Here is a 23,617-nt window from a genome sequence, read left to right as displayed (position 1 = left end):
AATAAAAAATGAAAAATACATAGACCAGGCCATTGCCATGTTTACAGTTTTCTGAGCACTGGAGGAGTCTAGCATCCAGTCCAATGAGGTGCACTGCCACCAGTCTCTGACAGGTGTCCATAGTACAAGTAAACAATGGCTCTCTTGAATTCTGAAAATAACCCAATGTGCAGAGCTGACCTTCAAGTTTATGTGTCCTTGCAGCTTCAGTTCTGAAAATGTGACACAGATCCAAAGGGAACATGGGAATAAAGAATACATTCTAGAGAAGAACCGAGGTGATTTGTCAGAGAAAAAAAACATTTTTTAAGCAAATTAAAATCAATGCACATCCCAAGGCTTACTGAGGCCTTTATATTATTACAAAATGCTTATACTTATCGCTTGTACATTTGCAATTCAAATTTACCCTCCCAGATAAATTATATAGAAGTTTACACTTTTTTTTGTGTGTGTGGCCAACTCACACGTTAGAATAGTGACCAAAACTGTAGACTTGTTTTCTTATTATATGGTGGTAGGAACAAACCAAACATACAATAGTCACTACACCAGCCCACAGACAATGACTAGAATGGAAGTTCCTACGATGGATCACTAAATAATGTAAAAGTTCTATTATCAGTATTTTCATCACATTGATTGTTTTTAAACTAAAAGCTACATAGGTAATATTTCCCTTTAACAATTCTGCCCTCTGCAAGTTCCAGTATGACAGGTTTTGCATTATCTTCAACATAAATATATATTAGCTGCTTATGTTACTGATTTCAAACATAAAGCTACACAGTAGGGAGGGATTTCCTGGGAGCATCAGCTTTATGTTTCTGAAAGAGAATTATACAGTTAAAATGAAACTATTTTTTATACAATAAAATTATTTTAAACACGTTCTTACCTAATTTAAAAACCACTTTGTGTAAATAATGTTTATTTTGAAAATACTGATTTCTCTAGGTATTCATATGCATGACCTCCTGAGTTCTTATTTAAACACTTGGATATTAATAAGTGTTACTTATGTTCACAAAGTGAAACCAAACACTGGATTCTGAATGTAGCATTGAAAATTAAATACAGTGAGTTAACATTTAATACAAGGGAACCCCATAATAAGTTTCACAGATTTGTTCTGACTCTTTAGAAAATAACATTTTGTATAATACAAGGTGACAAAAACATATTTGATGACACATCCTGTTCTTCCCTTTGGTTTGGAAGCCTTCAATGTAAATTTCATTTTGACTTGTGTTTGATTCACCCTTTTGAGTTAACTTGCCAGGCATTTGCACATAATCTCATTTGCAGAAAAAAATACAGAGGGAAAAGAGGAAGTAGAATATCAAACAAAAACAGCCACAAACACATTCATGCCTTTCCAGGAAGTGATCAAATATAGGGCTTACTCTTTTTTTTGGGTTTTGTTTTGTTTTTTGTTTTTTGTTTTTGTTTTTTGTTTGTTTGTTTTGTTGTATATTTATATTTATATATATATTTATATAAGGGTACATCAACTCATTTAAAAAACAGAAACAACACTCTTTCCCCCATTTTCATGCCCTTGATCTTCTCTTCTTAGCACGCTGTAGTGGTCACTGTTAGGTGACTAGCACACTTTTGGGTCTGGAGTGTATTCTGACCAGCAGTGAAGTAAATGTTAAGACAGTTAGACCCGCCCCCACCCTTCCTCAGAATGTACACATCATGCCGCCATTAGAAGGGTAGCGGTGGGGGATGAGGTGGGACAAGGAAAAGATTCAGGGCTCTGATTGGCGGGGCCATCCTATGAGCAAGTGTTCTCTTCTTTATTTTTCTCCCCTCAAATGGCAATGTTGGCATTCGATGCACTGCTCTCTGAAGGCCCACATGGCCCTGCTGATCCTAGGTAGAACCTAAGAGAGGATCCGGTGCTCCTTGTCCCATCAGATGGATTTGTCCAAGCACCCCAAGGAAATGTTAAAAGCAAAACAAAATCAAGAAAAGGAAATAAAACCCAATTCTAAAACTAAACTAATGAAGCAAAAAAGGGTTGTCTATCTATACATAAGTCTCTTCTTTAAAAAAATGTCAATTTACAAATTCCAGTGACGTATAAAACAAAGTCAAAAATGTCATGAGTAAGAGACGTGGTAAAACAACAAGACACTGATGCTACAAAGAAACTGGAAAAAACATATGTACAAGACCCTGTTTTTCCTCGTGTTCTAGAGATTGTAATGCATGTTTTTAACAGCAGCAGTCGAGGATTTAGTTCCAGGCACTGGACTGCAGACTCTACTCAAGCTCCCAGGGACAGGATGCCCCTCGCTTTTCTGTCACCAAATCACACTGGATATACTGGTCTCCCTTGGCAACAGTGGCAGGATGGCACTGTTTGTGTGGGCCTCGTCTGGATTCTGCTCCCTGCTGGATTTTGTCTGCGGCCGCTGCCCATTGATGAGTGTCATAGGGATGTTACAATAGGTATGCTGATTTCCTATGGAGGTAAGAGGCAGGGTGCCAGTAGGAGGTACATCATACTCATAGCTTCGGTAGTAGTGTTTCTGACGCATTTGTGAATGGTACGTGTTGTGAAAGGTGGAACGGAGATCTGGATGGGCAGTGGCTAGAGCTGTGGAGGTGGCTGCAGCCATGGAAATGGCTGAGACAGTCTGCAGCTCCCCAAAAGGCCCCTGCTCACTAACATCTAAAGCCTGCTCATGTGTAATGGGCTCTATCCTCTTAAAAGGCATTTCATATTGTAAACGTTTCCAGAACTTAGAGTTCAACTTGTTGCATTTTGGTCCATGCCATTTAATAACCGTCAGGAGCTTGATGGTGTGCTTGAGGGCCTCCACCTCCTGGTAGTTCATAATTCCGCGCAGTTCGCTGCATTCAATTAGTATCACTTTAATTTCTCCAGTCACAAGCATGTTTCGAAGTCTGGTCTCCAGCTCAAAGATGCTCCAGCCCCTTCTGACTACGTAATTTGGGGTCATGACAATAATCAGCCGCTTGCTTTGATCTACACACCTTGCTACATCTTCAATGTATGCTACAAAAGAGAAAAGAGTGATCAGCATGAGTAAATCCAAAATGTGCTCCAGAAAGCTCTGGAAGATTCTCTTTCCCACACTAGATGAGAATTGGTGTTCATTGGGTGACATCTGGAGGAGATGAAAATATCCAATGATCACTTTGAATAGAGTATGGAATTTGCTTCTTTTAATGCTAAAGATATTTTTCCAGGCATAAATCTCTCATTTGGTTTATTTAAGTGTTAGGGCTCATCAAGATGAGTTGTTTTATAAAATGATGGAAGTACCACTTCAGAGGTGTCAAAATTAAGTTTCATATGAACACATAACAACATTTCTTAACAATCTGACATATACAATTTTTGAAATAAAGAACCAAAAGGTCAAGTTCTGTCTAAAAATGATGTCTACACAGATAGACACAAGGATATGCAAATGAAAACATGAACTTACTTCCAGTTGGAATTAAATCTCTGTCTGGTATAAACAACTTATATCCATAGTGCTTCTCAAGCATATCAGGTAGGATTTCAAGAGCAAAGCGTTCTTCTTCCCCCGTCTCTTGATTCCACTGGTCAGGATCCACTTTGGTATAGGACAAGTATGCATCATAATCTTTATTGTCTGTCAAAAACAGTACAGAGTAAAACTGAAGTCACTGTTCTACAAAAGAAATAATAGGATATGAAAACATTCACCTCTTTTCACAAACATCTCCAAATATTTGACTGCCGGGGGAACAGAAAGAAGCCTTCATTAGTTTTCAAGAACAATTCAATAATGCCAACTATTCTGGAACTAATTTGGAGGTGTAAGGGATCATGTTTTCATTTTGTTGTTGTTGTGAAGGCAGTAGGAGAAAAATCAATACAAAGAATAATAATATGTTAACTTCTAGCATTTTTTGAGGCACAGATTATAGAGAATCTTGTCTGTTTATAAAAAGCCACATATTTGGATAGCATATGCTAATTCTAAATAGTGCTACATTCAATTAATACTGCGTTTAGTCATTTTACCCTGTCGAGAAAAAGAGAGAGAGAGAGAGAGAGAGAGAGAGAGAGAGAGAGAGAGAGAGAGAGAGAGAGAACTGCGAGTTGCTTGTCAGTGGATTATTTATTTATTTATTTATTTATTTAATTTAATTTTTTTGCCAGAAGTTGGTTCTTGGATTTTGGGACTGAGGATATTGTTACACTGAATTCTTATAGAAAAGGCATAATTCTTCACTGCTCTCCATTTATTTTACATGTAATACACTACCAAATTATTTTCTCATTATGTTAATCAGTTTGAAAATAAGAATAAAAAATTACAATGTAAATGAATAAATCTCGGTTCTAAAATCTGTTCCTTTCCTCATTCTTCCCCCTTTTTACATAAGAACTCATCAACTATTTGATGACACTATCATGCATCATATTTATCTCAAAGGTTTTAAGACAAACATCCCAGATTTCTCATTTATTGTTTCTAAAAACAAGAAGTCAGTTATCTTCTGGATAGTCTTTCATTCACCAATTTCCTTTTCTAGAGGTGATATCAGAATTCATAATTCACCTCAGTTCTAATTACTGTCTTTATCATGACGGAGGGCTCCTTAAACCAGACTGTAGATTGTAGAATGACTTCATGCATATACTATTTTTTTTTCTTGGAAGCTGTTCTCTTCTAGTTTGCCAGAAAGTTCTATAAGGTGTTAAAGTTTGCCCAAATCTAAGTTTTGTAATGACCGGATCCTCATTCTTTGCCCTTTTTTCTAGGCTTAAAAATTTTGAAAACTAGATCAACATGAACACTAATAAGAACAGAGCACTTAGGACTCAGAAGAAATGTAAACAATTGCTCCACCAATATTGGTAAGTTCCAGCTGGATATCACTTTTGCTCACATGACACTGTTTTTGATTCATCTGCCTCTTCCATGGATGCCTTTCTTCAACCCATCCTAATATATAAAAACCCTGGGTCTGTCACATCTACAATGACTGGAGGCTTGACCAACCAAAAGTCCATCCTACAGTCAGCACTGGGTTGCCTGGTGACCCAGTACTGACTGCTACGATTGCAGGTGCAATGACTCAACACTGACTAATGAGGGAACTGTGAATCAGGTCCAGAGAGAGGCCTAAAGAGAGAAGCAGGGTCTGATCCATAGCCTCTGTGGCAGCTCTTGATCAACACTTGCCTCTCTCTCCAGGACTGGCCAGCAGCCTCACCTCCATTTCTCTCCAGGCCTCCAATGGGACTGCTGATCATCCTTGCCTTTCTGATCAGGCCCCATTGATAGGCCCAGGGATTCAGGCTGGCATAGAAACTGACCAATCAGAACCAAATCTGAGTCAACTGTGAGGAGCCAATGGATGCCTAGGAGGTGGAGCTTTTGATGCTGACTGGCATAGAAACTGACCAATCAGAACCAAATTGGCCAGCAGAAGAGGACGGGTGAGGAGGAGATCAGGCTGGCAGGGGAAGGCATTTAGGGGTGATCAGGCAGGCAGAGGCAGTTAGGGACATTCGGGTCACAGAGAAGGGCAGTTGGGGGTAAGATCAGGCTGGCAGGGGAGGGTTGTTGGGGGCAACCAGGCTGGCAGGGAGGGCAGTTGGGGGCAATCAGGTTGGCAGGAGAGCAGTTAGGTGTTAATTAGGCTGGCAGGGGAGTGGTTAATGGGTGATCAGATTGGCAGGCAGAAGTGGTTAGGGGCAATCAGGCAGGCAGGTGAGCATTTGGGAGTCAGCAGTCCCAGATTGTGAGAGGGATGTCTGACTGCCAATAGGCAATTGGACATTGCCCGAGGGTGGCCCAGATTTGGAGAGGGTGCAGGCTTGGCTGAGGGACACCTCCCACACACACACATAGTGCACAAATTTCATTCACTGGGCCTCTAGCAAAAGTGTTTTCTATAGCCTGTTTCATTTTTCCTTTAACCCATTTTCCCTTAAAAAGTCTAATTTCTTCACATAACATTAACAATCACTTCTGTGTAGATGTTCCCCTTATATGTTCAATTCTGTTTTCTTCTCATGAACTACCAGCAGTCCTCTAGCTCTACCTATAACTTGGGCCCTTTAGTTTGAATGAATGTTCATTATGTATCCTACATTCAACTTTTTCACAAAATAACAAGCTTCCCATCCTCAAGCTCTGTTCTTCACCTTTTATTTTACTTTAATTTTAATAACATAACAATCTTTTTTAATCTGCAAATTTTATATATATGTGTTCCACTTATCCCTTTTCATTGACCAACAATCTTATAGTCATTCACTGGTAAGAACCCTTTTGAGTCTATTTCCATCCTAGGTCAGGCTGTACTTGTTTCTCAGTTGTTATAATTATTTTTAGTAGGTCTTTCTTCTCCTTCTAGCCCATTCCACATAGAGTCACAAAATTTATCTTTTCAAACTTCACCACTGATTATGTTTATGGTAGCTTGAAAAATATTTATGGCTAACTATTGTCAAATTAAGCAGCTAAATATGCAACTTGTTTCGTTTGAATTTGAGTTTTATGTATCTGAGTGTGGGGTGATCTCTTTTCCCACATATTACATTATTGTGCTCACATCTTATCTTCTTTCTTTGAACAAAAGATTATTGACTCAGATATATAACTAGAGCTTAGTAAATGCTCAAATATATCAGTTGATTAAATAAATGAACGCTTTTTCATTTGAGCATGGCATGGCTTATATCTTATAGTCAGAGTAAAGATTTTCTCAAGACCTGGGCCATTTCCTTCGAGAGAAGGCTTTGGTGGTACACACTCCATGCTGCCTGGATGGGCTCTGTAAGGAATTGCTAGGATGTGAGGGGTTGGAGTTTAGTAAGACTCCTTTTGAATAGTCTTGAAATGTAATTTCTCATTGTGACTCAAGGGAAGGTCTTAGATTCCCTGTAAACTACTCTGGAAAAGTAGTTTTCATACTTGAGCATGAATGAACACAATATTGGAGAGCTTGTTAAATACAGAGTTTTTTCATTCAGTAGGTCTAAAATAGGTCCTGAGAATTTACATTTATAGAAAACTCTCATGTGATGCTTGAGAGACCACACTTTGAGGAACTCTTTCTGGGACAGGATATACACTGAGTGGCCAGATTATTATGAATTCTGAATGCATAATAATCTGGTCACTCAATGTATATCCTATATAATAATAGGCTAATATGCAAATTGTCCCCTCGACCACGAGTTCAACTAGGAGGCAGGCCAGCCAACTGCCTATGTCCCCTCCCCCTGGCCTGGCTTCCCGGAACCTACCCATGAACGAATTCATGCACCAGACCTCTAATATATATATACACACTGAGTGGCCAGATTATCATCAGTTCAGAGATCATAATGATCTGGCCATTCAGTATATAGACATCAAAGAGCTACAGTTAGCTGCTAGGTAATTGACCAAAACACCACAAAACCTAAACACTGTAGCTTCAGATCTATGATAATTAGTCCTTATATGACAAGGCACAATAAAATAGCTGAAAGTCATACTTTCATCACAGAAGGAATAGACTCTTCTTGCCTAAAGTAATGTATACAGTAACTACAATAGCTTGAACCTCAGGAATTGCTGTTATAGCCTCAGTCAGTTTTCTATCTCTTTATGTCATCTGGATGAATTGATAGCATTTACACTAATAACCCTCAGATAAAAAGAAATTGCTCACATGCAGATTATCCTGGACATAAATGTGACTAAAAAGCTGCTTGCAAGCAGCTGCATCAGCATCCTCAAATCAATGAGACACTTGATTGATATCAATTTCTCTCTTTCCCAAGAGTCTACATTAGTGCAATGATGGGCGCTAGACATTTATTAACTACCAAAAGAAAACTATGAATTTAAAATTTATCAGATTCCAAACACTGTAACAAATACCATACTAAATTCAGCAATATATTATGACTCAAAGTCATATGGGTGAGGAGTCTTCCTTTTTCTCAATTACCAGCTGAAGATAAATCTTAGGTAACATTTCTTAGATTTAAGAAAAAATGTATCTGGCCTGGCCAGTGTGGCTCAGTGGTTGACTTATAAACCAGGTCACAGTTTGATTCTTGGTCAGGGCATGTGCTTGGGTCCGGGCTCAATTCCAGATAGGGGGCATGCAGGAAGCAGCCCATTGATGATTCTCTCTCATCATTAATGTTTCTCTCTCTCTCTCCCTCTCCCTTCCTTTCTGAAATGAATAAAAATATATTTTAAAACTATCTGTAAGAACATATATTTAATAATCTTTATGAGCTTCTTGTACTAGAGAAACTTTAAAAAATGACATTTTTATAATCATAGGGGGAAAAATGTCAAGTTTTTTTAAAGGATAGACCTGTGATCTTTTAAAGACAACTTAAATTTATAAACAGCTCAAATCTAGCTAGGCATTATTTGCGACAGCATGGATGAACCTAGAGGGCATTTTGGTAAGTGAAATAAGTTAGGCAGATAAAGACAAATACCATATGATATGATTTACATGCGAAATATAAAGAACAAACTAAATGAAGAAACATTTATAGATACAGAAAGCAAATTGATGGATGCCAGAAGGGAGAAGCATTGGAGAATGGGTGAAAAAAAAAAGCTGAAGGGATTAAGAAATAATAATTTGCTACAAAACAGTCATGGGGATATAAAGTACAGCATAGGGAATGTAGTCAATAATATTGTAATAACTATGTATGGCACCAGGTGGGTACTAGAATTACCTGAGGGATCATATTGCAAATTATATACTAGTAAATATCTAACTGATGTACTATACACCTGACACTAACACAAAATAATGTTGACTGTCAACTGTAATTGAAAAATAAATAGTCATAACAGGGTAGTGCAAGGGTATATTTCCTAATCTAAACTTTATTCTCTAAATTTCATTTTCTCAAATTTAAAGCATCATTTATAATTATATTCACCATAGAGATGGAAAACAGCTGGTGTACACAAAGTAATAACCTTCATAAATGCAAATATAGTAATTGATTTACTCTTCCCATGACTTTCGAGAGATTCTGATTGCCATATGCCACAAAAAATGAACAACAGGAGTGATGCCCATAAAATGGCCAAATAAGACATCCTTTATATGTGTCTTATTATCTATAGTCCAGAGTCCATCTTGCCCACTCAGGGACCCATCTGTGTGGAACCTGATATGGACATTTGTCCAAAGATAGTCCCACTCAACCAGGAACCAGACAGCCTTGCCTAGCTAAGCCCCTTGTAACAGGCCTACTATAGATCTAGCCTCAAAACTAGTGACAATCAAGCTTGACTATAATTCTAGAGGTAATCCCATTGGCTTGAGAAATAGGCAGAAGTTTACCTGCTGAAATCAGTCTGTAAAGACTGATGGACAAGGTGCTTACTCCTTCAAATGCAGATACCAATGTAAGGATACATGGATAAAGAAAAATCAGGCAAATATGATACCAACAAAGGAGAATAATAGAGGTCCAGTGACCAATTCCAAAGAAATGGAGATCTACAATTTGCCTAACAAATAATTCAAAATAATAATCTTAAAGAAACCCAATGAAAGAAAATAAACAAAAACAAAGCTCAGATAGACAAGTTAACAAAATCAGAAAAACAATGATGAATAAATTAAAAAGCTTAATAAAGAAATAGAAATAATAAAAAAGAATCAAGCAGAAATACTAGACCTGAAGAATACAACAGGATTAAAAACAACAAAAACAAACAATAGCTTCAAAAACAACTTGGTCATGCAGAAGAATAAAGCAGAAAACTTGAAGATAGAGCATTTGAAATTAGACTGAGGAACACTTTTTTTTTTTTTTTTTTTTTTTTTTTTTTTTTTTTTTTTTAATGAAGAAAGCCTATGGACACCATCAAGTGAACTAACATTTATATCATGGGAGTTTTAGAACAAGAAGAGAGAGAAAGTAGCAGAGAGCTTATTTAAAGAAATAAAAGTTGAAAACTCCCTAAATCTTGGGAAAGAAGTTTATCATCCAGGTACAGGAAGCTCAAAGGAGCCAAGCAAGATAAAACCAAAGATGACATGTTATAATCAAAATGCTAGATGTCAAAGAGAGAATTTTGAAAGCAGCCTGATAAAAATGACTCAGCACATACTAAAGCACCCCCATAAGGCTATCAGTGAATTTCTCTGTAAAAACCTTGCATACCAGAAGAAAGTGGGATGAAATATTCAAAGTGATCAAAGGAAAAAAAAATCCAACCAAGAATACTAAAATCAGAAAATGTGTCCTTCAGAAATGAGGGAGAAATAAAGACATTCCCAAACACAAGTTAAGGGAGTTCATCAGCACTAGACTTGGCTTCCAAGAAATACTAAAGGAAGTTCTTCAAGTTAAAATGAAAGAGCACTAAGTAACAACATGAAAACATAAAAATACAAAACCCTAAAATAAAAGTAAACATATAATAAGATTCAGAATACTCTAATACTATGATTATGGTGTGTAAATTAATAACTTTTATCTCTAGTACAAAAGCTCAAAACTAATATTAAAAATAACTGTCGCTAAAATAATTTATTTTAATGAACATACACTGTAAAATATATAAAATATCACAATAGTATAAAATGGGAGGGGAGGAAAGTAAAAGCACAACATTTTTGTATGCTATTAAATTTAAATTAATCAATCAATTAGTTGCTTTGCTATCTTAAGTCAAGCAATGAGTACAATAGAATTTTCTCCTTCAACTGACTGAATTAACTACTATCCTCTCTAATAAAAGAGTAATATGCAAATTGACTGTCACTCCAAGACACAAAATGGCTGCCCCTGTGTGGTCAAAGATTGCTGCCCCCATGTGAATGCAAGATGGCCACCCAGGAGAGGGCAGTTGGGGGGACCAGGCCTTCATGGGATGGCAATTGGGAGCAATCAGGCCAGCAGGGGAGGGCAGTTGGGAGGGACCAAACCTGCAAGGAAGGGCATTTAGAGGTTATCAGGCCTGCAGGGGAAGGCTGTTAGGGGTGACTGGGCCAGCAGAAGAGAGCAGTTGGGGTAAACTAGGCTGGCAAGAGAGGGCAGTTAGGGGTTACCAGGCCAGCAGGGTAGGCCAATTAGGGGCAATTGGGCCAGCAGCGGAGCAGTTAGGCATCTATCAGGCTGGCAGGGGAGTTGTTAGGGAGTGATCAGGCTGGCAGATAGAAGTGGTTAGGGGCAATCAGGCAGGCAGGCAAGTGAGAAGTTGGGATCCAGCAGTTCTGGATTGTGAGAGGGATGTCCGACTGCCTGTTTAGGCCTGATCCCACAGAGCATCCCTCAAGGGGTCCCAGATTGGAGAGGGTGCAGGCTGGGCTGAGGGACACACACCCCCATGCACAAATTTCGTGCACCAGGCCTCTAGTATTTTTATAAGTATATAAATATGTAAATATGTAAATTAGTTAGATTGCTCTAACTCATTTTTTTCTAAACCTGTAATAACTCCCAAAGTAGAACTACAGGTTTCTCTTCTTTTTGAAAATAGAAATTGTATTAGCAATTTATAAGTTTGTAACAAGCCTGCCAAAAGTAGCTTCTTTTAAGCTTGTTCTATCATCATTATGAGTTAGCATGCCCCTTAACCTTCATAGTCAAAGGTATATAAATAAAAACAGAACTGTTTGCCCTCTGAGAAAAGCAAACATAAAATAGTGTCACTTGTCTAGAATTAGATCCTTCCCCCCAAAAATTAAGCCTTAAACCTATTCTTATAAGTTACTTCCTAATTAAAAACTTATGTAGCACCTTACTGATATTTGCCAACATAATCATCATGTAAGAGTTGCTACTTGCTATTTTCTTCTATTATTAGACTACCTATAAGTTTAGAATCTTATTTTTCTTTAAATAGCTATTATATATTTTTTACTTGTAGAGCTGGTTCTGAAATCTAGACATCTTTGCAAAATTTTGGAAGTAATAATTCTTTTCTTCATGACTTTGTCTTTCAGCCTTCCTTTCACAGAAGAGAGATAAGGAATCTGGGATTCACAATGCTCTACAAGTAGTAAGCATTTACTAGTAAGTGATCATTTCTTAAACTGAAAAAGGACCATCATAATGTGTCTCTAGTGCCATTTTTTAGCAATGAAGGAGAAAATAACTAGATCTTGGAATTATAAGGAACATCTTTATAAGTTAGGAATAAAATAGAACCTGTATGAGAGAGCAAGGGAGGAGAAATGGAGAGGAAGGAAGGATTATATCTATACAAACTCTTAAACTAAAGTGGAAGGGAACCTCTGTTTTTGTGTGGCCCACATAAACCTAAACCTTGTTTATTTGGCCCTTGTTAGCCTTTGAGTTTGACACACTTTCTCTAGAGGCAGCCCTGTAAGCACATCAACTATTTTTATTTTTTATCAAAAGTAGATAGTTCATTAATTAACACAATGGATGTCAGAAATCAAGTTTCATTGCTAAAATTAGCAGCTGTTTACTAATTATAGGAAACAGACCCTCCATCCTGAAATCAGTGCTATTCAAAGATATGATTAGTTAACATAATTTACAGACACATCCAATCCCTACAGAGTATCTAGTGGGATATTGTTCCAGGCTTGATTATTTTGTTGGGACCTACGGCAGGCTTCCCCAAGATATCCCACAATGGCATGTTGATTATTTTGAATTAAAGTTACTTAATAAATTGCAAGAACTCTCTGACATCTCTGTTCCCACCCCCACCCCCAAAAGAGGAGATAAGTCTCCCATGTGACAAATGTCTTCCTCCCACCTGGAAGATGCCACAAGGACGTGTGCTAAAGTGGTAACAATGGTGACCCATGAATGGTGGGAATATGCTGGATTTTGTTTGGCTTGTCTATGTTTCCCAACTTCTTACAGTATATATTCTTACATTTCTCTAATAATAATGTTATTTGAACAGTTCAGTGGATAGAAGGAAAGGAAGAAAAAAAGACCGGATTAAGTATGGAGCATAATGCCAAAAAATTAAATAAATAAAACTCTGCACTATGGCTTCATGTGTGATTTCACAGGTTCTGTGGCCTCATTGGTTTTCTCCCTAAAAGTGCCAGCACTACCTTATGCTTCCTGGTCCTCCTAGTAACAAAAAAAGATACTAAAACAAGGAAACTAGGGTTAAGGAGTTTTTTGTGCATAAAGGCAATTGAAGATAGAGTTATAAATAAAATCCAGAAAGGTGGGTGTTTCAGAATCAGAAGAGAAATGCTAAGGCCTGAGTTCAGGAGCAACAACAAAGTGGAAGGTTAGAGGGGGACAGGGAATAATGGGAACAAACTGAGGGAGCAAAGCAGCTATATGTTCTGTCTTGGAATCCTGATATAGAACTGACAGAGCCAGGTAATGCCTATTGTAATAACCTACAAGGAACTGGTTGAATGTGTCTCTGATGCTAAACATTCCCTCTCCTAGTCTGACACAGTAGCTGAAATAGTTAGGATTTGGAGTTGTTTAGACCTGGGTTTAAATTCTGTCTTTCTGGTTGTGTGATTCTCTGAGTCTCAATAAACTAATCAACACTGTATTTGTTATTTGGTAAATATTCAATAAATGGTCAATGAATTTGTTAATATCATGTCACCATAGTAAGGCATTACTTCAAAATATTAGCTAAACTTTCTTTTCCTGTTCTTCTTCACACTCTTGGTCTTCCTTTGTTTCCAAGGTATTTTATGTATTCCCCTTTCAGAGGAGGTGAAAAGATGGTCAAGATAAAAGAGACATTGCTCCGTTTTGACTTTCAAATTGCTTTTTTTTTTTTTTTTTTTTTGAAACCAACTCAAGAATATGAAAAGCCTGGTGTCTCTTCTTAACAGTTATTTCTTTGGAAGGTGGAAGGATTTGAAGGACAGCTAGGAAAATGGGAATTTAATGATGTCAGAGAAATTCTCCACCACTGATGGAGGAGATAATCATTTTACCACAACAGCATGTGTTGAAGGATCCAAGGGGATGTGACTAAGGTTCATAGGCATCCAAAATCATTAGAATCTCCTACCATTTAGAACATGACAAATAAAAACCATACCATACTAGAGGGGAAAAGGAGACATGTAATATTTTCAGCAATAAAGAATTTAAATTTAAAAAATTCTAGAAATTGATAGTTTGGGTAACATCATTCATGTCGTTAGAACAAAAAATAAATATATTAAAAATAGGGTTAATAAAGTGAGACTTGCTTAATAAACTGCTTTTCCAAGTATATTCTATTGTGCTAATCATGCAAATAATAGTGGATCTTTAGATTATACTGAACATACCAAATTTTTAAAGGGTTAAAAACAACAGGGATTCTGTGTTCAGTAAAATAAAGGCTTTGGAAATTGACCTACTTTCCAATCCCATATTGGCCATGACCCATAATACTTATGATATTTTCTTCAGTAAGTTATTTAACCTCTGGGAGCCTCAGTTGCTATATCCATAAAATAGAGATGATAACTAGCCTCAGAATTTTTTTATTATAGGTTTAGCAAGAATGATTTTCAGAATGCCTAGCACATTGCTTAGTACCCATTCAACAACAGCTCTGACATTGACACTTTTCTCATATCTCTTTAAATCAGTAGCAAAAATATGAATAATTTGTATAAACAGGCAAGAAAATTAGGAACGAAGAAGAAATAGGCAAATTAGCACTTAAAAGAAAAGAAATACAGCACAGACTTTACCCTAATGGAAAAGGGAGGTTAAATAGAGAGGAGTGTTAAAACCCAGCTGGTGTGGCTCAATGGTTGAGTATCAACCTATGAACCAGGAGGTCACAGTTTGATTCCTAGTCAGGGCACATGCCCAGGTTGTGGGCTCCATCCCCAGTATGGGGCGTGCAAGAGGCGGCCGATCAATGATTCTCTCTCATCACTGATGCTTCTATCTCCCCTCTCCCTTCTTTTCTGAAATCAATAAAAATATATTTTAAAAATATATAAAGGAGTGTTAGGGATGCTAAATGAGCTGTTCCCCCTCACAAGTCTGGCAACCTATACTTCTACCTGGGGATTTATTCCAGAAGACCTGGAAATGTGGTATCATGGCATTTTTTTCTTTGTACTATTTAGTGTAAAACTGACAGTTAATGAAAAAAAAGTTTATAAATATGATCGAGAAACCATCACCTATTTAGTGTCAAGTTGCATATGTTTCCTGTATTGTAAATTTATCTCATATACAAACCATTTTCAAAGGACCAACAAGGAAAAAAACCCCCAAAAACTTAAGTCCTCTAATAGGTGGTTTAAAGAGCTCAGTTTTTAGCAATCTAAATTCCTCTTAGATTATATGCATAATTATGACTGACCAGAGGCAAAAACAATTATCATTTCTATGAAAATAATATTTACTTGTCCAATTTGAGTAAAACTAATAAATGTATAATTATGAAAACAATATGCTTGTGCACTTTCCTATCTGTTGGTCCACACTTAGAATAAAAATTAGTTTGCCTAATTATAGCTAAATAAACAGGCTTGAAAAGATTGCTGGGTGAATTCTAAAATGCTCAGTACAGTTTATTATAACTGATCAGTTTAAACAAGGAACAAATTGAGATTCACTTCAAACTACCAGGCTAGAGAACACAATTAAAAGAAACACACCTTATCTATATAGAAAAGTGAAGCTGGCCTTTCAGTAATGATTACAATGTGAGAGAAAATGAATACTCTGAGAGCATTGTAATCAGCACTTGTAATTCACAAGTGTTGTTTGGAATACAATTCAAAAGAGGGTAGGTGTTGCTTTACAATTTTCATATATTTTATTGACTTGTTACAGAGATGAAAGGAGAGGGATAGAGAGCCAGAAACATCGATCAGCTGCCTCCTGCACAGACCTTACTGGGGATGTGCCCGCAACCAAGGTACATGCCCTTAATCAAAATCAAACCTGGGACCCTTGAGTCCCCAGGCCAACGCTCTATTCACTGAGCCAAACCGGCTGCTTTACAATTTTCAGAGGAAAATAGCTGTTGGCTCCAAAGAATCACACATATAGTTCCATGTAATAAATTAAGTTACAAACTGAACACTGAAATATTCTAGAGCTCTTATCAATGGCTAATGAAGTTAATTTTTCTTCCCTTCCTCAATAAAACAAAGACAGAAAATGAATAAGAAAATTCAGAAAGACGTTAAAAGTGGGAACTCATCTTACCTCCATCCAGCTCCTCAGCTCCAAAGTGATTCCTGTAGAAGAGCATGATCTCTATTTTGTAGCACTTGTAGACGGTCACCAAACAAATAAGCAGCAGCAGGATAGCACCAAGCCCTCCAGCAAGTTCAACTGTGTACATCAGCTCTGGGGAAAACACCACAAGAGAGATTTATACCATATTCACACCCAAAATCACACATTCAACTTGACTTCACAGTTTTGTGGCTGAGACCAGATGTGGGCAATGCATTAATACAACCCCTTTCCTTTTTGCATGGAAATTTGGCCTTTCAATAACTTTCTAGCTTGGTTTCCTTGGTAACCAGATGAGGGGATATATGGTAACTGTTGCTATGCAACATTGCTTGTGGTAAAAATGAACCTATGTTCCTAGATTGCATTTGGACTGACAGAATTAGAAATACCTGCTTGGAAAAAAAATAATTTTAGGCTTGCTTGGGTGAAATAACTCTTACATACAAACAAAACCCTTGTAAGAATTCTACAAGCTATGCTTATAGAGTTGGTTTCTGTTGATATGAAGCTTAAGCCAGGATGGCTTCTGAACTCAACCCATGTGAATATATATATTTAGAGAGAGAGAGAGAGAGAGAGAGAGAGAGAGAGAGAGAGAGAGAGAGAGAGAGAGAGAGAAGCATCAATAATGAGAGAGAATCATTGATCGGCTGCCTCCTACATTCTCCACACTGGGAATTGAGCCTGCAACCAGGGCATATGGCCTGACCTGGAATCAACCATGACCTTCTGGTTCATAGGTCGACAGTCAACCACTAAGTCATGCAGGCTGGCCCTAATGTGAATCTTTATCTTTATCCTTCTCATCTGAGCTGTCACTTGAGGGCTGGGACTAAGAGGTGATAAGTGAAGAAACACAGTTTCCGAGGGGCAGTGTGAACCTAACCAATATTGCCTGCTGGCTCTTGCCAGGAGCAATGACTCCTGTCCTACATATTTCTGAATAAAATAGTGCCAGTGTGACCTACCATAGTCTTAAGAGGCTGCATGCTTCTAGGGTTAAAGAAATAGTTTACCTAGTAGATGTTACACAACTGTGTTTGGAGTGTTTTCCTTTCACTAAGCTACTTAAAATGTTCCCCTTTCATTAGACATGTTACTACATTCTCTCAAGACAAAAATATTTTCTTGCTATTCACTGTACTCAAGTTCTCTTATTCCTATTAAATGTCTACATGACAAAATTATCAGACAATTTTTTCATGATAAAATATTCACTTCTTTTTTCTCCTTTATTTTATTATTTTAAAATTTATTTTTATGGATTTCAGAGAGGAAGGGAGAGAGAGAGATAGAAACATCAATGAGAGAGAATAATTGATCAGCTGCCTCCTGCATGCTCCCTACTGAGGTTGGAGCCCACAACTCAGGCATGTGCCCTTGACCAGAATCAAACCTGGGGCCCTTTACTTTGCAGGCCAATGCTCTATCCACTGAACCAAACTGGCTAGAACTTTTTTCTTCTTTAGAATTCATAGACATTGTAACAAATTCAAGTCTACTTGCATTTACACATTAAGCCAGACTCCACAGACTTTGAAACTCATTTTAAATTACTGCCTTTGTATTCATGTTGTACTTGATCATTGTAGTCCATATGTTGTCTATACTGATGGGTAGCCATGTACACTGCAGTTGGCAACTACTTTGAAAAGTACTATTTTCCTTAATTATGACTAAAGATAAATATTCCTGAATTTATGGCTCTATCATAATGGTATTTTTGATTTTGTAATTTAGGTGCCACTAGTGGGTTATCTAATTTTGTAATAGGCTTAGATTGGGAACTTTAATGTATGGTTTTGTAGTGATGACTACTCTTGGATTACAAGATCATTCGTGAGATTTTGTAATGGGTTGAAATCATCATGGGTGTAGTGCAATATCAGTGATAAGTAATCTGAAAAGCGTGGCCATCATTTTCTCACAAAGACTGTGTGAGTGTGTGTGTGTGTCTGTGTGTGTTTGCATTGCAGAAAAAACTCAGCCATACTTCTCATTTTTTAGTCCTTCATTTCTAATTCAACAGTTTAATAAACAAACACATACAACTATTGTTTAATCAAGTGTGATTTCCTGCTCTTATTAAAATGAAAAAGGTCTAGAAGAAAATATTAGAAAAAGTGGTTGGGCTTTATGAATTTAAGAAAGAAAAATAAAGTGAGCTATTAAATCTTTTAGGGTCTAAATAAATTAATATGAAGTGTGAAATACCGAAAAGTACCTCCAGGAAGTTTAGCATTGTGGATTTATAAATATCAGACAGTGTTATCTGTTGACTCTTGTGAGAGTCAACACAAAATAGTACCACAAAAATACCAGAAATGAAATATAAAATGCTATTCAGCATAATGTTTTCCCAAAGGTATGTGAAAAGAAAGGATAAGTGAGTAGATAATACCGTGGGGTCCAATGAGTCTTGTTCTCTCAAGACTTGTTCTATGTGTGTTAAACTCCACCACACAAAGAAACTTGCATAATGCTCCAACATGCCCATAGGCTAATTTGTGCATCAGAAAAATCTGCTTTAAATTACAATGATTATGATGGGAGATCACGGTTTCTTTTAAGAGTCATTCTCTTTTCTAAGTTAATACATTAAACAGTTGAAATGTATCACTCTAAAATTTCTTTTGGGAGAAAAGAAATGGAAAACGAATGGAGAATGCTTAACTTCCACTCCCAAACATTGCTAGTGGAAGTGCTCAATGGCGCTACTATATTAGAAAATCTGAAGTAGCTTCTAATGAAGTTAAATATGAATGCACCCTATCAGCAGCAATTACAATCCTAAGTATTTACCCAAAGGAAATATAAGCAGATGTCCACAAGAAGATTTGTATAAGAATGTTCACAGTAGTCTTGTTCAAAGTAGCCACAACTGGAAACAACCCAAATGCTCTTTAACAGGAGATAATGAACATCTATCCATATGCTAGAATATACACAGCAGCACAAGGAATAAACTACAGATACATGCAACATGCATGAATCTCACAGATGATGTTAGGTGAAGGAAACCAGACATAAAATAATACTTTTTTTATACAGTTCTATTTAAATGAAGCCTAAGAACAGGGCAAAAATTAAGCATAGTTATAGAAATCACCAAATGATTGTTTTATGGATGGGTTATGATAATATTTATTGGAAAGGGAGAAGATAAAACTTCTGGGGTGTATTAAATATTCTGTATTTTTTCTGGGTGTGGATACACACGTATATACATTTGTCAAAACTTATTGAGCTGAACACTGAAGGTTTATTCTTTTTATTATGTTAATCGTACTTCAATTATTTGAAAAATATTTTAAAGAGCCATTGTACTAGTAAGGTCTAACACACATTCTATGTGGGGAGAAGCTGTAATGAGAAATGTAAGTCAGGACAGCTATTATGCTGTAGATAACTTCCCAGAGGGGAATGGTTCTTTGTATTGCCCCCAAGCCCACCCTTTGATTCCGGATGCTGGCACTGGGCTTGGGCATCCAACATGTCCTATGCACCCTTATCTAGTCGAATACCCTTAGATACATGAAAAAAAAATGCCTAGAACATAATGGTATTAATTCAATAAGCAGAGTTCTCATTTTCTTCAGATGGAATTTATAATATTGGTCTCTATATATATAGTTTTTTTCCAGCTTGTAAAAATTGAGTATATATAAATCAGAGAAAATTATATAAAAATAAGTTTTTTAAAAATTTTAGAGAAGTATTTGCCTAAATATGAATGATTCCCATTTCTAGATGTCATGAGCCACTCGGAAAGTTTTATACACTATTTTACTCGGCCAATCAATAGCATTGTCTGAAATGTAATGAGAAAAAGAGAGCAGGGTCGATGTAGCTAAGCAATTACAAAGTGGTCTTGTGTCATGAATACCTCCTTTACGGTACAAACATATGAAAACTTATATATACCTAAAGTATAGGCAATAAGCAAGAATAAGTTTTCTGAGCCATATGATAGTCCTTTACTAATAATGATAGCAAAACCATGTCCAAAGAAATAGCTTTTATGAGTTACTAATTGATACTGAAATCCTGAGATTATCTCAGACTGTTCCCAGATACTTCCATAAAATTACATGCAGAAGCATGGTGTTCTTATAACATCCTTGAAAGTCAGAAATGTTCTTGGGTGTTTTTTTTTCTCTCGAATAGTACACATACCAGTGCCTGCTTCTCAGTTACATTATTTTTATGCAAGAGTAATTTAAATGCTTTCACATTATAAATATGTGCAGGTTAAATTTTTTTTTCATTTGATTTAAGTTATTCACATTGGTTTATAAAGCATAAATAAAAACTCCTAAAGAAAACAGTTATTAAATTTAATTGCTACATTTCTTTTGCTCTAAGCTGGACACATTCATTAATATGAGTGCTACCCATTATTGCTTATATACATTGAATGATGACAAAATTACTAAGGGTTAAATTCTGCTACAGTTAAAAGAAAAGACTTGGGTCTACTTTTATGTTTTATCTTTACATTAAAATGAACTGCCTTATGACCCAGCAATTCCACTTCTGGGAATATATCTGAAGAAACTCAAACTACTAATTCCAAAGAATATCTTTGCATTATAATGTAAATGGTGTTGCCCAGGCAAATGTAATTTTATCCTTTGAATTGGGACCTGCTTTTCGGCTCAAGTTCAAGATGCTTGTAGTGGCGGCATTTAAAAAATAAGAAAAGATTCCATTTCAGTACAATTCAACATCATAGAATGGAAAGGGAAAGTACAGACCTTTAAAAATCTGTTTAGTCTGTGTTATTTTGTTAAAATGATAGACTTTGTCCACTTTAAAGGACTGAATCTAAAAGTTGAAAATTGTCAAGCAAGAGTGCTAGGCAAACCTAAGGGAAACTGACATTTGGTTAAACACAACAAATGAAAAAGTGCAAGAGTTACTTTTAAGGGCACCAGTAGTTATTTAGTTAAAGGCAACTAACAATGGTCCTTGAAAAGCTCCAGTATGGGCTAAGGGAAAACACATTGATTATTGCTGCAGTAGTAGATTGCTTTTGGAATAAATTGCTTCAATTTGAAACTAAATTTGCTACAAGCATTTTGAGCAATGACTACAATTTTTTTTTCTTATCAAGACAGTTGAACCAAGCAACCCTTTAAAAGAAACAGCTAATTAAAATAAAGTGCACACCATCTCTTAGTATATTGGATTACATTGCAAATAATAAATGCATTTGGTTTACACTAATCCTGGTGCAATTACTTTGTATATTTTGGGAACCTATTTTTTTTTTTTATTGTATATGGTGTTATTGTGTGCAAACAGTTTCTGCTAAGTATCTTTGAAGAGGTAAAGATGCTAACAAGTTAAATCAAAATTTATATGTATTTTTGAACTCTTCACTTAAAGTTTTCATTTTGTATCTCTCTGTCTACTGATATATATAATCTTGTTTAAAGTATGACTAAATATTTTAGGTAGCTTATTCTTATATAGCTCATGCTAAAATTGCCACATTCATTATATAAAATGCTCTGCTCTGATTTATATGCAGCAAAATGCAAGTTTGTGGGGAAAATGCATGATAGACAATATAATGATCCCAGTGTATTCATTAGCTTCACCAAGTACATTTCCTCTTCTTTCATTGTGTTATAAAGAGATTAACTTTATAAGGATTTATCTATCCACATAAATTCATATGCATATTTATTTCTCTGGAGCAGTATAACTTATTTGTTCCTGGCAGGAGAATTATTACATTCAGCTTACAAAGATGTTAAACTCAATTCTACAATACATCAATGCAATTTAGAAGTAGTTATAATTTTTTTGGTAACACATTAAGAAGCAGAATTGCTATTCACATAATAGCAAGAAAATGTTTTGGGAAGGTACAAACTAGTATGTAAATATAGCAATTTTGCTCTTGCAAAAGTGCTTTTTGGAACAAGGCAGAGTATACCTAATAACAATGATAATAATAATAATGGTCTCTGAATGTAGAAGCTTGATTGGTGAATTAAATTAAACATTTGGGCAAAAGATTACCTTCAAAGATATATACTTTGCAATTTTAGAAAGAAGTTTTCAGCCAAAGTATCAAATTAACTTTAAATTACTGCCAATCAAGAATGCACATATGGTCATTTGGTAGAATCCCTCATTAAGGCTTCATTCGACTAAGCTCCCACAATCCCTTAGAACTGAATTGTTACATGTTAATAAACTATTAAAAAATAAAAATAAAATGAAATACTAAAGAAAAAAAATGCATCATTCTCTATTTTTAAAATATATTTTTATTGATTTCAGAGAGGAAGGAAGAGGGAGGGAGAGATAGAAACATTAATGATGAGAGAGAATCATTGATAGACTGCCTCCTGCATACCCTATACTGGGGGTTGAGCCTACAATCCTGGCATGTTCCTTGACTAGGAATCAAACTATGACCTCCTGGTTTATAGGTTGACGATTGACCACTGAACCAGCTGGGCTGCATTATTCACTTTACAATTTGCTAGAGCCTACCCTTGGAATGTGTTTTTGCTCTTTCCAACCAGATAAGAAGGGTGATTTATTTTGTTTTTCCTATAAAGCAGAAAATACTCATAAGTGGTATGTATTAAAAGACAGGTTGACAAGTTAAAATGAATAAGACTGTACTTGAATAAAATATGAATCCATGAGTTTATACTAATTATGAATTAAGAAAGAGAAAAGCTCTTCCTTAGAGTAGGATGTCAATTGGTAAATAAAAAAGGAATGATAGAGTTAGAAATCACAATTTTTATGCCTTCCTAGTAATTGATTCAGGCAGGAGTTATCAACAGGGGCTAAAATTATTGGGTGAAAGATTGATGAGACTGGATATTTACAAGATCTTAAAGTACCTTCCCACTGATTATTATATAGAAGATATAAACAAATGAAAGAATATACCATGTTCATGGATTGGTAGAATCAACATCATTAAAATGTCCATACTGCCCAAAGCAATTTATAGATTCAATGCAATCCTTATTAAAATACCAATGGCATATTTCCCAGATCTACAACAAACAGTACAAAATTTGTATAGAACCAAAAAGAAGCCCTAATAGCCGCAGCAATCTTGAGAAAGAACAAAATTGGAGGAATCACAATACCAGATATCAAGATATACTACAAAGCCACTGTACTCAAAACAGTCTGGTGCTAGCAAAAGAACAGGCATATAGATCAATGGAACAGAACAGATAACCCAGAAATCGACCTGAGCCATTATTCTCAATTCATATTTGACAAAGGAGGCAAGAGCATAGAATGGAGTAAAACAGTGTCTTCAATAAATGGTGCTGGGAAAATTGGACAGGTACATGCAAAAAATAAAAAATAAATAAAAAAGAGAAAGACCACCAACTTACACCAAGAATAAACTCATAAACTCAAAATGGATAAAATACT

The 23,617-nt window shown here is 36.1% G+C and overlaps 1 protein-coding gene across 1 annotated transcript in view; it reads right to left on the bottom strand.

Annotated features, from left to right (window-relative positions):
• Window positions 1-453: 453 nt before the first annotated feature.
• IL1RAPL1 (interleukin 1 receptor accessory protein like 1) overlaps window positions 454-23,617 on the bottom strand; it is a 314,390-nt gene continuing 291,226 nt past the window's right edge. The window contains exons 4-6 of the mRNA XM_036439706.2: window positions 16,154-16,297; window positions 3,471-3,641; window positions 454-3,034 (exon numbers count right to left, since the gene is read on the bottom strand). Of these exons, the coding sequence (XP_036295599.2) occupies window positions 2,316-3,034; window positions 3,471-3,641; window positions 16,154-16,297 (1,034 nt within the window). The 3' untranslated portion in view covers window positions 454-2,315. The remainder of the gene's footprint in view (window positions 3,035-3,470; window positions 3,642-16,153; window positions 16,298-23,617) is intronic.

Source organism: Pipistrellus kuhlii, unplaced genomic scaffold (genome assembly GCF_014108245.1).
Source record: "Pipistrellus kuhlii isolate mPipKuh1 unplaced genomic scaffold, mPipKuh1.p scaffold_m20_p_16, whole genome shotgun sequence".
Classification (NCBI taxonomy): Eukaryota; Metazoa; Chordata; class Mammalia; order Chiroptera; family Vespertilionidae; genus Pipistrellus; species Pipistrellus kuhlii.
The sequence above is the reverse complement of the archived record's forward strand: the minus strand, read 5'-3'. Positions and strand labels throughout refer to the sequence as shown.